Genomic DNA, 12,758 nt, shown 5'->3' with positions numbered 1-12,758 from the left:
TGTTTTACATTCCATTTTAAATTAATAGTTGGAGAAAAATTAATTCAGAGTAGTTGAAAGATCGTATTGAAAGCTCTTGGAGCCAAAAGTAAGGAACTCAAATGTTAGTTTCTTCTTATGTATACACCATTATTCTTTGCTTAATGAAGGAAGTGGTCACTCCTATTCCTTTCACCTTGTAGAAGGCAATCTACTGAAATAGGGCACGGAGAAAGAAAAAAAAAATCCATTGCCACTCTCATTCTCTTCAAATACACACAATTTACTTCTCTTTTAAGACTCTTATTATGACCACGGTTAAAATATGCGATATAAAAGGAAAAGCTGAACCAAAAGGTACAGGGGGGTGGAATAAGAGAAATTCATTAAATGGAACATGCCTAAAAATTTACAATACAGATTTGTTCCTTACCATTCTGCTTCTGGTTACTCTGATAGACCTAAGGCAAAGGTGTCTACAAAGACTTAAAAGGAAAACTAAAATATGAAGTACAATCCAACAAGATTTAATATACTACTAAAAATTGTTTACATAAAATGCTCACATAACTCCATTTTAAATAAAGACAAATACAAAACCATCAAACAGAAGCATACTGCCCTAACTCCAAAGGATAATTCAAGGAGAGTTCCACTGTAATTTTCCCCCTATTTCCTTAATTTATAGGCACATTATAATCACATGGTTATTTCCAGCTTTTTTGCTCATTAGCATTCCCAGCCACCCCTAGTCTAACCCTCAACCCATAGCCTGTTAATTCATGTATTGGTGGACAACATTTGAAATGCAAACATTATTTTCGCTTTCATTCTCATCCGGATTTGCTCTCTTGGAGCTGTTGTGATGGTTTCTCTTCAGGTTGGTGTACTTTGGGGTATGCAAACAATATTTAATGTCTGTATCAATCAGTATTTGGTTTCTCAACAGTGATGATGGTACCATTATCATGCTAAGATTTGAACCAAATGACAGTTGGTACAGATGTTATTCCGGCTAGCCATTCCTTCCAGGAAGCCCCAAGATTTTGTGTATACAATGTACTGAAAACCTCATTTATTTCAAAAGTAGTTCTAATGCAGAATATTTGGGTGAACCATTTTGCAGAACTCCAACCGTGATCCCTAGGGATACTACATAAGCATAGCATAGATGCCTTCAATGTGCAGCTACAGATCCACTTAAAAAATGAAGGTCTGTGTGTAAATGGGATACTGTGGGTCACCATGTTAATAGTATTAAAAGATCAAATCTACTCCCAGATTCTTTTTGGACTAAAAAGACAAGATACTAAAATCACTAGCTTTAAAAGACCATTTATTATTCTTAAATATTTACAACTCATGGGTTGAAGTATTTATCAATTTATTGCCAATAGGTTATTTGTTGGGATTTTGCTTGAAAGGGGCTTCACCTGTTATATTGTACCACTTTTATTTCTTATGGAAGAGAAGTCCAAGTTATCTTTCTAACGTTTTACATTCTTCTTTCTAGACATTTTGAACTAGCCACTTGGCTCTCTTAGATTTTAAGGATAGCCTCATTAATAGGCTTTCTAGTTTCCTATCTCTGAAAAGAAGGCCCCACTTACTTTCTTAGCTACTGCCATATAACAGTTCCTACATAACCTAGTGTGAAAAGCACAGTCCAATACAAACAGACATTGAGTGACCTCAAATGTGTATCATAGCATTCCAATGGAAAGCTATAAATGCCTACCAGTGATTCAATAATGAAGACTATGGAATCTAAGAAACACAATAATGGGAACATGGAGGCATAGCAAGGATTACTTATGAAGAAACTATCAAGGAGACCTGATATTTCCACTTAAATAAACAAAAAACCCTGTCAGGCTAGTCCCTTTATACACTAATATTGTTAGGAGATCCCAAATAAAAAGATCTTAGAGATTTAAGAAAACCACTATAAATTACTCTATAACTTATGTTTTGCATGGTTTTAAAACGTTCACAATGCTCTATTTATTTAATCTTATATGAAAATATAAAAAAATAAATATTGCCATGCATATCTTGCTGACATTTTAAAAACCACAAATAAATAACTTGAAGTGCTACCTAGAGAAATTGCTCCTGTATACTTGTTAATTATGGAGGACTCAAGCAAGTCTATTTTTATATAGCATCCTTAAACTGAAAAAGCTACAAAACAAGCCTCATTTTTAATGCCCTTAAATGATCCAAATGTAATGCTAAGGGAAAGAAAATAATACAAGCCAAAACTGGAGTGCAAACACCTTCTTTGCTGTAGGTTTTAATGGAAAAGGTTTGTGGATTAATGGGATTCCTTCCCAAGGGCATGCTGGAAACATGGAAAATGACATTAAAAAAAACTGGGAATCCTTCCTCAGGCAACTTCTTATCCTATTTTGGTTTCCTGAAACATCCTTGGTTAAGACTCTTGTGATAAAAAAGACAAGCATTTATAAAAGTCCATCAGGTTCCTCATTAAAGCTGAAGTCACACACTAGAGATAGGTGGTCTGAAGGATAATTAAAAGATGGTAGCCGGTTGGGTCCAATCTGTTCTTCAGTGAGCAAATCAAGAGCTGACCTCACACTTAGAGCATGTTTAGAATACCAGATATAATCCAGTGTATGCCGGCACTCCCCTGAGGTCCGGATCTTCCAAGTAGTATACGGAGGTTCTGACTGCCCATCAGCACTCAGCAGCTTGTAGGCACTATTCAGGTTGAGGCTGGAGGAAGCAAAATGTTTGTAGACCTCCTCTGTTGGCTCTGCATTGAAGTCCCCACAAACAATAAGGGGAATCTTAGCTCCTTGGGTGATGTTCTGCAGGTTCTGGAGGAGGTCACAGCCTTGAGCTGAGCGAAATCGTTCCCAACCAGTACGTGCTTTTAAGTGGGTGACAGCAATACAGAACTGCCGACTGGACTCCTTGCATTCTAGAGTTTGTGCAATGGCTACCTGATTGGTTTTCAATGTCATGGCCGTCAGCCTAATATTGGCACTGTTGACTAGCTTGAACCGGTTTTGGAGGAAAAACAAGGCACAGCCATCTGGTCCATTGTTGTGTTCTACATCTAGACAAGGTGACCAGGGCTTTGGGAAAAACGTGCCCTGATAGCCCAATCTACTGAGGAGTGGTTGGAAGGTGTCAAAATAGTGGTCCACCTCTTGGAGGCACAATATATCGGGCTGGTAGGCTAGGATTTCTTCTAGGATGAGACATTTCCTTTCTTCCCACTTGAGTGCTTCCACAGGGCATTGTACAAAGTTGTCTTTTCCTTCTCCAAGAGCTGAAATAAAAAAGCCAGTCAGTTGTCACAGGTACTTAGAAGTCATGGTTCTATAGCAGCTAAGTACCTGGAAGTCTCCTTCAGTTTAATACTACTCAAAACCCTCAGAATGCTTTCTCTACTTCAGATACTTTGGGTGATTCTTCTCTGTCTAAACTGTATTAACCAACCAAACTGGGGCGCCTGGGTGGCTCAGTCAGTTAAGCGTCCGACTCTTGATTTCGGCTGAGATCATGGTCTCAGGGTTGTGAGACTGAGCCCTGCATTGGGCTCTGCTCTTGAATGTGGAGCCTGCTTCAGATTTTCTCTCCCTCTACCCCTCCTGTGCTTATGTGTGTACACATACATGTGCATGCTCTCTCTCCGTCCAAAAAACCCAAAAACAAAACCTACCAGCCTAAATAACCTCTTAATATCGAGATAAGGCAAGCAATTTATTTTCTTTCATATTAAAACTGTTTCGTGTGTCGGGGCGCCTGGGTGGCTCAGTTGGTTGAGCGACTGCCTTCGGCTCAGGTCATGATCCTGGAGTCCTGGGATTGAGTCCCATGTCGGGCTCCCTGCTCTGCGGGGAGTCTGCTTCTCCCTCTGACCCTCTTCCCTCTCGTGCTATCTCTCATTCTCTCTCTCTCAAATAAATAAATAAAAATCTTTAAATAAAAAAAAAAAAACTGTTTCGTGTGACAATATTCTAGGACAAAAAAATCTTTTAATTTTTAAGTTTGAGCCTTAAACAGTGTTCTTTGTAATTCCTGAGATAGAAACTGTCAGATGAAATAAATATATTTAACTTTATATGCAAACTTTCTTTTTAAAGATTTTACTTTATTTGAGAGAGTGAGTGAGAGATCACGAGCAGGGGGAGGGGTAGAGGGAGAAGCTGACTTGCTGCTGAGCAGGGAGCCCGATGCAGGGCTTGATCCCAACACCCTGGGATCATGATCTGAGCCAAAAGCAGCCACTCAACTGACTGAGCCACGCAGGCGCCCATATGCTAACTTTTTTAAAAAAAGATTTTATTTTTAAGTAATGTCTACAAGTAATGTCACATGCTCTACTGACTGAGCCAGCCAGGCGCCCCATCTATACACTAATTTTAACCCTATAAATGAGCCATATGAAGTGATATGGAACCTATCTTAAACAGGCAGCTTTTCCTACTTATGGACGAACACACCTAGGGGAAAAAAATCTAAGATTGAAAAGTCAGGGTATATGCCCTTCTTTAAAAAGCTACCTTTGTTTCTTTTTCTTATAAATTTCAACTGCTACATGAAAGGCAACACTACAGAGAGTTCAATGATACATCTTTTTAATTCAGCAGGCCTAGGAAACGTGTTCTTTCTACCACCATAACAAAGTAATATCTTAATCAACAGAGAAGTAAAGCAATATCCCTTTGACCTCAAGTTATACAGATGCATGTGGGTGGGAATCTGGCCTCAAGAATACCCCGACTCACTACCACCCACAGAGCTCCCATTCCTTGCAGAAAGTTCTACCTGTCACCCATTCAGCAGATTGTTTCTCCCTTACAAACGCTGTCTTAGCACGGTGGACTGGGAGTTGGAGGCAACAGAAGTTTGAGGCTGATAAAAGACAGGGAGGGTCCTTTAAACATGGAAGGTGAGGTATAAATCTTGAGGGCTGGGTTTATTCCTGGAAACCGGACGGCCTTCCTTCTTACCTTCCCCTTCGGGGAGCTCCTCGTGCTGCCCTAGTCACCCCATCCTCCTACATCTCTATCTGCCCACACCTCTTCCCTCCACATAACACATCAGTGTTCCAGGCAGTCATAGCAAACTTCACAGCTCGGGTACAAAGGCATCAGGCATACCTTGGGCGAGGATGTTCCACTGCATGACTCGAATAGGTGGGTGGCTACTGGGGCAATCTGTCCTCAGATCCACAAAATCCCTCTGGAACCGGGGAGGTCGAGTGTGCAGGACAGCCCTGCATTCCTCAAGGAGTTCTTTAGGATCAATGGGCTCCAGATGTTCTGGGTCAGGTGACACCAAATATTCTGGGTGCTGGGAGGCAGCACTGCTGTTCAGTGCCTTGGCGAGAGCACTATAGAGTCTGCTCGTACCGTTTCCCATGGAACACACTACAGAAAAGGAAAGCACAATTATACACTCAGCTCCTTTTTCTGCCTTTCTTCCATTTTCACTCAGCTCAACTAGAAGATAAAACATTTACTGTCCATAGAAGCCAAGAACTCGACTGAGGGCAATGTCGCCAGGTTCATGTATGAAGCCATGTCCGCAGAGGTGGCTTAAAGGAGTTTCCAGGTTCTGACTTTCTACTACGACAGGTTGACTGAAATACTACTGTTAAAATTGGTCTCTGATTAACTAGGATAATTCTTTTAAGGGAGAAATACCTTGATCTTTATGGTCCCTTCTAATTTAGGATTTGTCTTTATAATTTATAAACCCAGTCTTATTATGAAAGCACGGCTCAACAGAATCCACGTTCCTTTTTTTCTAAATATTTTAATAAAAACTTGAAGGCCAGTTTCTAAAGAGTCAAATGTTAGAAAGCCCATGATAAGCCTGGAGAAAAGCCAGGCTGCTACTCTGGCTACCTCATCTATACAGATCGCTCTGTTACGGAAAGTAACAGCTGCGTTAAATCCGTATCCATTTCTCTTAGATGTTAACTATCCATCAGTGCTCTGGCTTTCTGTAGGACTCTGAACATCACGGAGCAATACAGTCTATAATATCAACTGCCAGATTTTTTAAGAATCCAGAAAAAGGGCTGGAGGTAGAAGGGGTGAGAGAGAAGGCTGCCCAGCGGTGCTGGGATTCTGCAAGGAGAAATGGTATGGAGGGCAGCAGGAAGCATGCCTGCTCTGCATTTTCTAGTGCTTCACTTTTTATCCTGATAGATTATAATGCACTTAGGAAAGGAGAGCACAATCTCCCATTAATTAGCCTGAGGGAAGTTCTACCTGTAAGCAGGTAGACTGCTCTTTTTTACTCTTCATTACAGTATAAATTATGGTCAAGTTTTACTGAGAATCACCTCCCAAGATTCTGTGTAGGATGAATCGTATGGAGGAATCCTGATTTCCCTGCCTTCTCTTGATAAAGACACACAGTTTTCTTATAAAATACATTACCCGGCAGGCTGATTGACTGCATCTGAAACCAGCAGTCAATCATATTCACTGTGGCAGGTCACAAAGGCAAGTCCAAATATTTACCAACAAGTGTCCTTAAACATCAAGGTCAATAAGCATGCAAGCATGCTCTCTATTGTTCCTTTTCATCCACTCAATGTGGTTGTAGTTTTCTCCCCCAGGAGGACTGCTAGATTAAGGCAAAGAAACACACCATACACTTAAGTGTACGTTCCTCTTGAAGCAAGCCTGTTCGTTCTCTCACACATACATGCGCAAATGCATGCACACACCTGTTTCCAAAGTGTCTGATCTGAATATATTAAATTCTTTTTAATCAATCTGCTTGCCTATCTGAGTACATGGGTCCAAAGGAAGAAATTTTCTTCTTGGCTGGTAGTACAACTTTGAAAATCTTTCTTCTGTACTTCTTGTTTTTAAGAAAAAAAGAAGTTAAAGGTCTTCCTGGTTGGTTTCTCAAGTGTAGTCTCTCCAGAAGAGTAGCAGCACCCCAGCTGTAAACCCACGTGTCACACAGGCAGCACAGCAAACTCACAGGGCACCACGGGCCACCTTACATGTGAAACATATGGCATGCTTGACCTAGGTCAACCTCTAAGCACACCACTAGCCGGATGTCCTTCAGTTTCAACAGGGCTGCTCCACATCTTTTTGATGTATCTTTGTCAAGCTGAGTTTTGGGTGGTTATTGTGACAAAAAGCAAGTATGTAAAAATGAGCATGAAAAAGAGAGTAATAGTGGGGCGCCTGGGTGGCTCAGTCGTTAAGCGTCTGCCTTCGGCTCAGGTCATGGTCCCAGGGTCCTGGGATCGAGCCCCATATTGGGCTCCCTGCTCGGCAGAAGCCTGCTTCTCCCTCTTCCACTCCCCCTGCTTGTGATCCCTCTCTCGCTGTGTCTTTCTCTGTCAAATAAATAAAATCTTAAAAAAAAAAAAAGAGTAATAGTGTCCAACAGGAATTTATGTATTTGAGGAGTTATGTGAAGCCAGAAAAACCATCTTGAACAGCATTTCCTTCTACAAAGTTAGGAAAACCTTCACATAAAGAGAATAAGGAACTTTAGAAAAACATCCATTTCAGACAATGAAAGCATACCAGAAAGACATGCCCAGGAACCAAATCAAAACTATCTTATTGCAAATGAGCTAAAAGTCATTAAGAAAATGAGAGAATAGCCTAAATCAGAATTAGGAAACTCAGAAATAAGGCAACAAAAGAGCATTAGGAGATAAAGCATTTGAGAGATAGTGGTGAATACTATGTGCTTACTTAAGCAAAGATCCAATATTGGGGTAACAGGAATTCTTGTAGCAGGAAAACCAATGCAAGGAAATGAAACAAATACTAAAAACTACATGTAAATTAAGAAAACTTTTGAGAGTAAAAAATTTCAATCATGCAGGGTTGAATTAAGTTCTGGAGATCTAATTTCAGCATGGTAACTATAGTTAATATTGTATTGTATTCTTGAAATCTTTTAAGAGAATAGATCTTAAGTGATCTCAACACATACAAGGTAAATGAGGTGACAGATGTGTTAATTAGCTTGGTTGAGGTAATAATTTCACAATGTATATGTATACCAAAACATGTGGTATACCTTAAATATATATACTATTTTATCTGTTAACTGTATCTCAATTAAGCTGGAAAAAAATGAAATGGTTTAAAATAAAAAAATATATAAGGTTAAAAAAAGGCATGTATCATGGATATATTTAAACATCAGATAAAGGTCTGCCTTATCTTTTTATTCTAAAAAAAAGAAAAAAAAACTGAAAAAATTACTCAAAACTACATACTGAAAAACACATCACATACCTGAGAATATCAACCCAGAATGACCAACACCAACTGGACTGTAAAGAAAAAGAAAGAAATCCCTTGGGCATCTAGGCAAAAACGTCCAAGTAACTTATAAGGAAAATAAAATTAGACTATCATGAGACTGCAACTGCAATGTTTTATGCCAAGAGAAAATGAAGGTACATATTTTAAATATATAACTCAAACTTTCTATATATGGCTCATCTATATGTGAACAAGGAATTTATATCCAGCAACACTGGAATACTGACTCCATGAGCCCTTCTTAAGGAAACTGTAGAGCAGGGCTGACAAACTGTAGCCAGAGGTATTTTTGTATAGTCCTCGAGCTAAGAATGGTTTTAAAGGGTTGTTAAGTACATAAACATGATCCTGGAGTCCCAGGACTGAGTCCTGCATCAGGCTCCCTGCTCAGCAGGGAATCTGCTTCTCCCTCTGACCCTCCCCCATCTCGTGGTCTTTCTCGCAAATAAATAAAATCCTTAAAAAAATAAACACACAGACACACACACACACACACACACACACACACACACACACACGGAATAGGATCACTTTTGGCCTTCAAAGCCTAAATGTTTACTATCCAGTCCTTGGCAGAAAAATTTTTGCCACTTCTGGAACTAAAGCACAAATTCAGAACAAAATGATCAGCAAGACTTAGATATAAGATGGGTGGTAAGCATTAATTAAACATACAGCTACTTAGAAAATCAAGTCTAAATGAGGTTGAGAGAGTACAATATATAATGGTTATGTGATCCCACAAGGAACTTATGAAGACTTAATACAACTGAAAAGGGGGGGCAGAGACCAGAATGAGGAAAATATATTCACTTAAAAAATTTCAAACTGGGGGCACCTGGTTGGCTCAGTTGGAAGAACATGCAATTCTTGACCTCAGGGTTGTGAATTCGAGCCCCACATTGGGTGTAGAGGTTACAAAAAAAAATTGAAAAATAAACTTAAAAAAATTATAAACCGTTTTCAGTGATCATAATCAGTAGTGGTAGTATTTGGGTTGTTATTCTGAAACTGTTGTGTAGATGTGAAACGAAGCAAATGGATATTCTAATTCCATCATTCTGTTGTCCTTTTTTTGGTTTAGTTTTGAAAATGCATTTACAGGCTATTAGCCACACACTCAAGGAAAACTCTTGCCAAAGCCAACTCATTTTGGACCACCAGCAGATTATTAAATTTGATCATCTTATTTGTGACTGGGCCTCTCAAAGTGTTCTGGTGGTTTTCAAAAATTAAAACTACCCTCAAAAGACAAAGCTTTGCAGCAAGAAAGATGAAGAACACACTGTAGCATGGCTAAGTAGTAAGGCCTTGAATGGGATAGGCATCCACAGACTAATCTCAGTCCTGTTCTTTTACTGTTTCGCTGTGCACAACTCTCTAGACCTGCTTACAGACCTTTCAAATGAGGGCTTGTTAAAGGATCCTAATTTCCTCAAGAATTTTTGGGAAAAAAAAGCAGGGAGTCTGCTTCTCCCTCTGACCCTCTTCCCTCTCGTGCTCTCTATCTCTCATTCTCTCTCTCTCAAATAAATAAATAAAATCTTTAAAAAAATTAAATGCATAAAAAAATAAAGACTTTTTGGAAAAATGCATCTAGGTTACAACAGGTGGCAACTTTAAAATAACATCTCTATTATTTGTACTAGAGACATACATATTTCTATTAAGAAAACTTACACATGGGTGGCTCAGTCGGTTAAGCGTCTGCCTTTGGCTCAGGTGTCCCACATTGGGCTCTTTGCTCAGCGCGGAGCCCGCTTCTTCTTCTGCCCCCACCCCCCCCATGCTCTTGCTCTCATGCACACTGACAAAATTAAAAAAAAAAAAAAACAACTTGCACGTACCATTCCTCTATTTGAGACCCAGGATGGACAACTGCATGTGTTAACAGTACAGCTAACTCTGAACAACACAGGCTTAAACATGTGATCCAATTATATGTGGATTTTTTATAGTACAGTACTCTTAAGTGTATTTTCTCTTATGATTTTCTTAATAGCACCTTTTCTTTAGCTAGCTTTATTTTGCAAATACAATATAAAAATAACATAAAATATGTGCTAATCAACTGTGTGATATCAGTAAGGCTTCTGGTCAGCAGCAAGCTATTAGTAAAGTTTTGGGGGAGTCAAAACTTACATGCAAATTTTTGACTGTGCAGGGGAGGGGTTTAGTTCCCCCACCCTCCCTATGTTGTTCAAGAGTCAACTGTACTTAGGTATGGAATACACTGAAAATAGCCTTTAAAAAAGTTTTACTAGCACAGACCTTTTGTTCTTATTTCACTGCAGATTCATTTACCTGAGAAAGATGTCATTAGGCTCAGTTTCAAATAAGAGACTAGGTAGAGGGATATTATTAAGGAGTATTTATTACAGTCCTGTCTCTGTTGCTTAGATCTTACAGGAACTAAAGGACTGGTCCCTAAGGTGGACTAATGCAAATGTGAATATCAAGTTATGTAGTAACAAAGTGACATAGCACGTCTTCTAATACTAAAGTACCTAGGAAGCTGATTAACAAATCAACCTGTCGTATAGTGAGTCTGAATTAGGAGAGCCAGATGATTCTGAAAGATGTCTCTACCAGTCCACCTGCTCCCGCACACTCGAGGGCCCCCTATGTGTCAGGCTGTGTCCTCACAGCACACTCTGCAATTGAATCACCTCTACCTTTCACTCTCTTGGGTGTGGCCTGGGGCAAAACTCTAATCTTCATAATCTAATTTCACAGTCCTCAGGGATAATTTACCAGCAGTATGTTGATTTTACATCCTTATTTCCCTATTCTCAGAGCTTTGAAAAGGGCACTTCATACCAGTAAGATACATGTTATCTTTTCTCTCGAGAAGTTACCAAGTATTTGGGGAAAGATTAATACACATGAACTAATGAGAGAAAAACTGAGTGCTTACTAGCATATAGAGTATAGTAAGGGTTAAAACAATCAGGACAGGTAACAATAATCAGAAAGACTGTAAAAAAAAAAAAAAGACTTAAAATATGGAGCTTTAATTCCTGAGTAAACCACTTACTTGGCCCATCACAGATAGGTAGCCACCGTACTTTCTTGCCTCACTCTCCCAAACGCACGTATGCACACTGGGCACCAGACTAGTATTCTAGCCCACTGGAGGTAGATCAGTGAACAAACAGACTAAGATCTCTGTCCTCTTGGAGCTTACACTGCAGTGGGGAAATACAAGACGATGGTCATATGGTGAAAAGTGCTATGGAGAAAAATAAAGGAGGAAGAGGAAATAGGGAATGCTAGCGGGTGGGGAGTTGCTGATTTACGTGGGATGCTCAAGGAGGTCTCACTAAAAGACAGAATCTGAGCAGAGACCTGAAGGTGGTAAGGAAATAAATCTGGAAGTCTTAATGCAGATACAGTGGAAGAACATTCTGGAGAGAAGAACAGCAAATGCAAAGGCCCTGAGAAAGGAACATGCTTGGCAAGGCTGATAAACAGCAACACACGATAAAAAGATGAGGTCAGGGAGGCAGTGAGGACAGGGGGGCAGATTATATAGCCCATTGTAGTCCATTCTAAGGACGTGAGGTTTTATCTGATATGGGAAGCCACTGGAGAATGTTAAGCAGGAATAAGAATCTGATTTACATTAAAAAAAAAACCTCACTGGGGACATCTGGGTGGCTCATTTCGTTAAGCATCTGCTTTCAGCTCAGGTCAGGATCCCAGGGTCCTGGGATGAGTCCCACATCAGGCCCCCTGCTTGGCAGGGAGCCTGCTTCGCCCTCTCCCTCTGCTGCTCCCTCTGCTGCTCCCTCTGCTTGCGGGCGCACGCTGTCAGATAAATAAAATCTTAAAAAAAAAAAACCCCAAAAAACGTTACACTGTAGGGAAGTAAGGGCAGACATAGAAAACCCATTAGAGGACAATTAATAATCATCCAGTGGTAGCTCCGACAAGTGATAGCAGTTAAAGTGGCTGGATTCCGGAAAAATTCTAATTGGAGCCAATAAGTTTTAGTGATAACCTGGATATGGTTTGAGAAAGAATAGCCAAAAAAAGTCCCAAAGGTTGCCAGCAGAGCAACTGGATGAAAGTTTCAAGTACTAGCTAGGAAGATTTGATGGGGTTGGCAGAAAAGAGGAGTCTGGTAATTAGATATGACTGAGGCTTAGGAGAGAGGAGCAAACTGGAAATAAATGTTTGGGAGAAGTTAGTGGACACTTGAGACTAAAGTGAGTTGAGAGAGGAAACACGTCAAAGGACCGAGCTCTGGGGTAAATTGGGGAAGACGTGGGATGAAAATCCGAGGATGTCATGCCAGAGAAGTTGGAAAAGAAGAAAGGGAGCATGATCTTCCTGGGAACAAAGTAAAGAAAGCGTTTCGTCCTTGAAGTAGTAGTTATCTCCTGTGTCAAATGCTACTGATAGTTCAAGAAGAGTACAGACAGACCATCTGGATTTAGCAACATGAAAGACTTCAGTGGCTTTACCAACAGTGAT

General features: G+C 40.0%; 1 protein-coding gene across 1 annotated transcript in view; it reads right to left on the bottom strand.

Moving 5' to 3' along the window:
• Nucleotides 1-490: 490 nt before the first annotated feature.
• NOCT (nocturnin) overlaps nt 491-12,758 on the bottom strand; it is a 29,850-nt gene continuing 17,582 nt past the window's right edge. Inside the window, exons 2-3 of the mRNA XM_025874195.2 lie at nt 5,118-5,387; nt 491-3,280 (exon numbers count right to left, since the gene is read on the bottom strand). Of these exons, the coding sequence (XP_025729980.2) occupies nt 2,445-3,280; nt 5,118-5,387 (1,106 nt within the window). The 3' untranslated portion in view covers nt 491-2,444. The remainder of the gene's footprint in view (nt 3,281-5,117; nt 5,388-12,758) is intronic.

The sequence above is a fragment of the Callorhinus ursinus genome, unplaced genomic scaffold, assembly GCF_003265705.2.
Source record: "Callorhinus ursinus isolate GAN/ISIS: 27379988/994484 unplaced genomic scaffold, GSC_fseal_2.0 scaffold4, whole genome shotgun sequence".
Taxonomy (NCBI): Eukaryota; Metazoa; Chordata; class Mammalia; order Carnivora; family Otariidae; genus Callorhinus; species Callorhinus ursinus.
The sequence above is the reverse complement of the archived record's forward strand: the minus strand, read 5'-3'. Positions and strand labels throughout refer to the sequence as shown.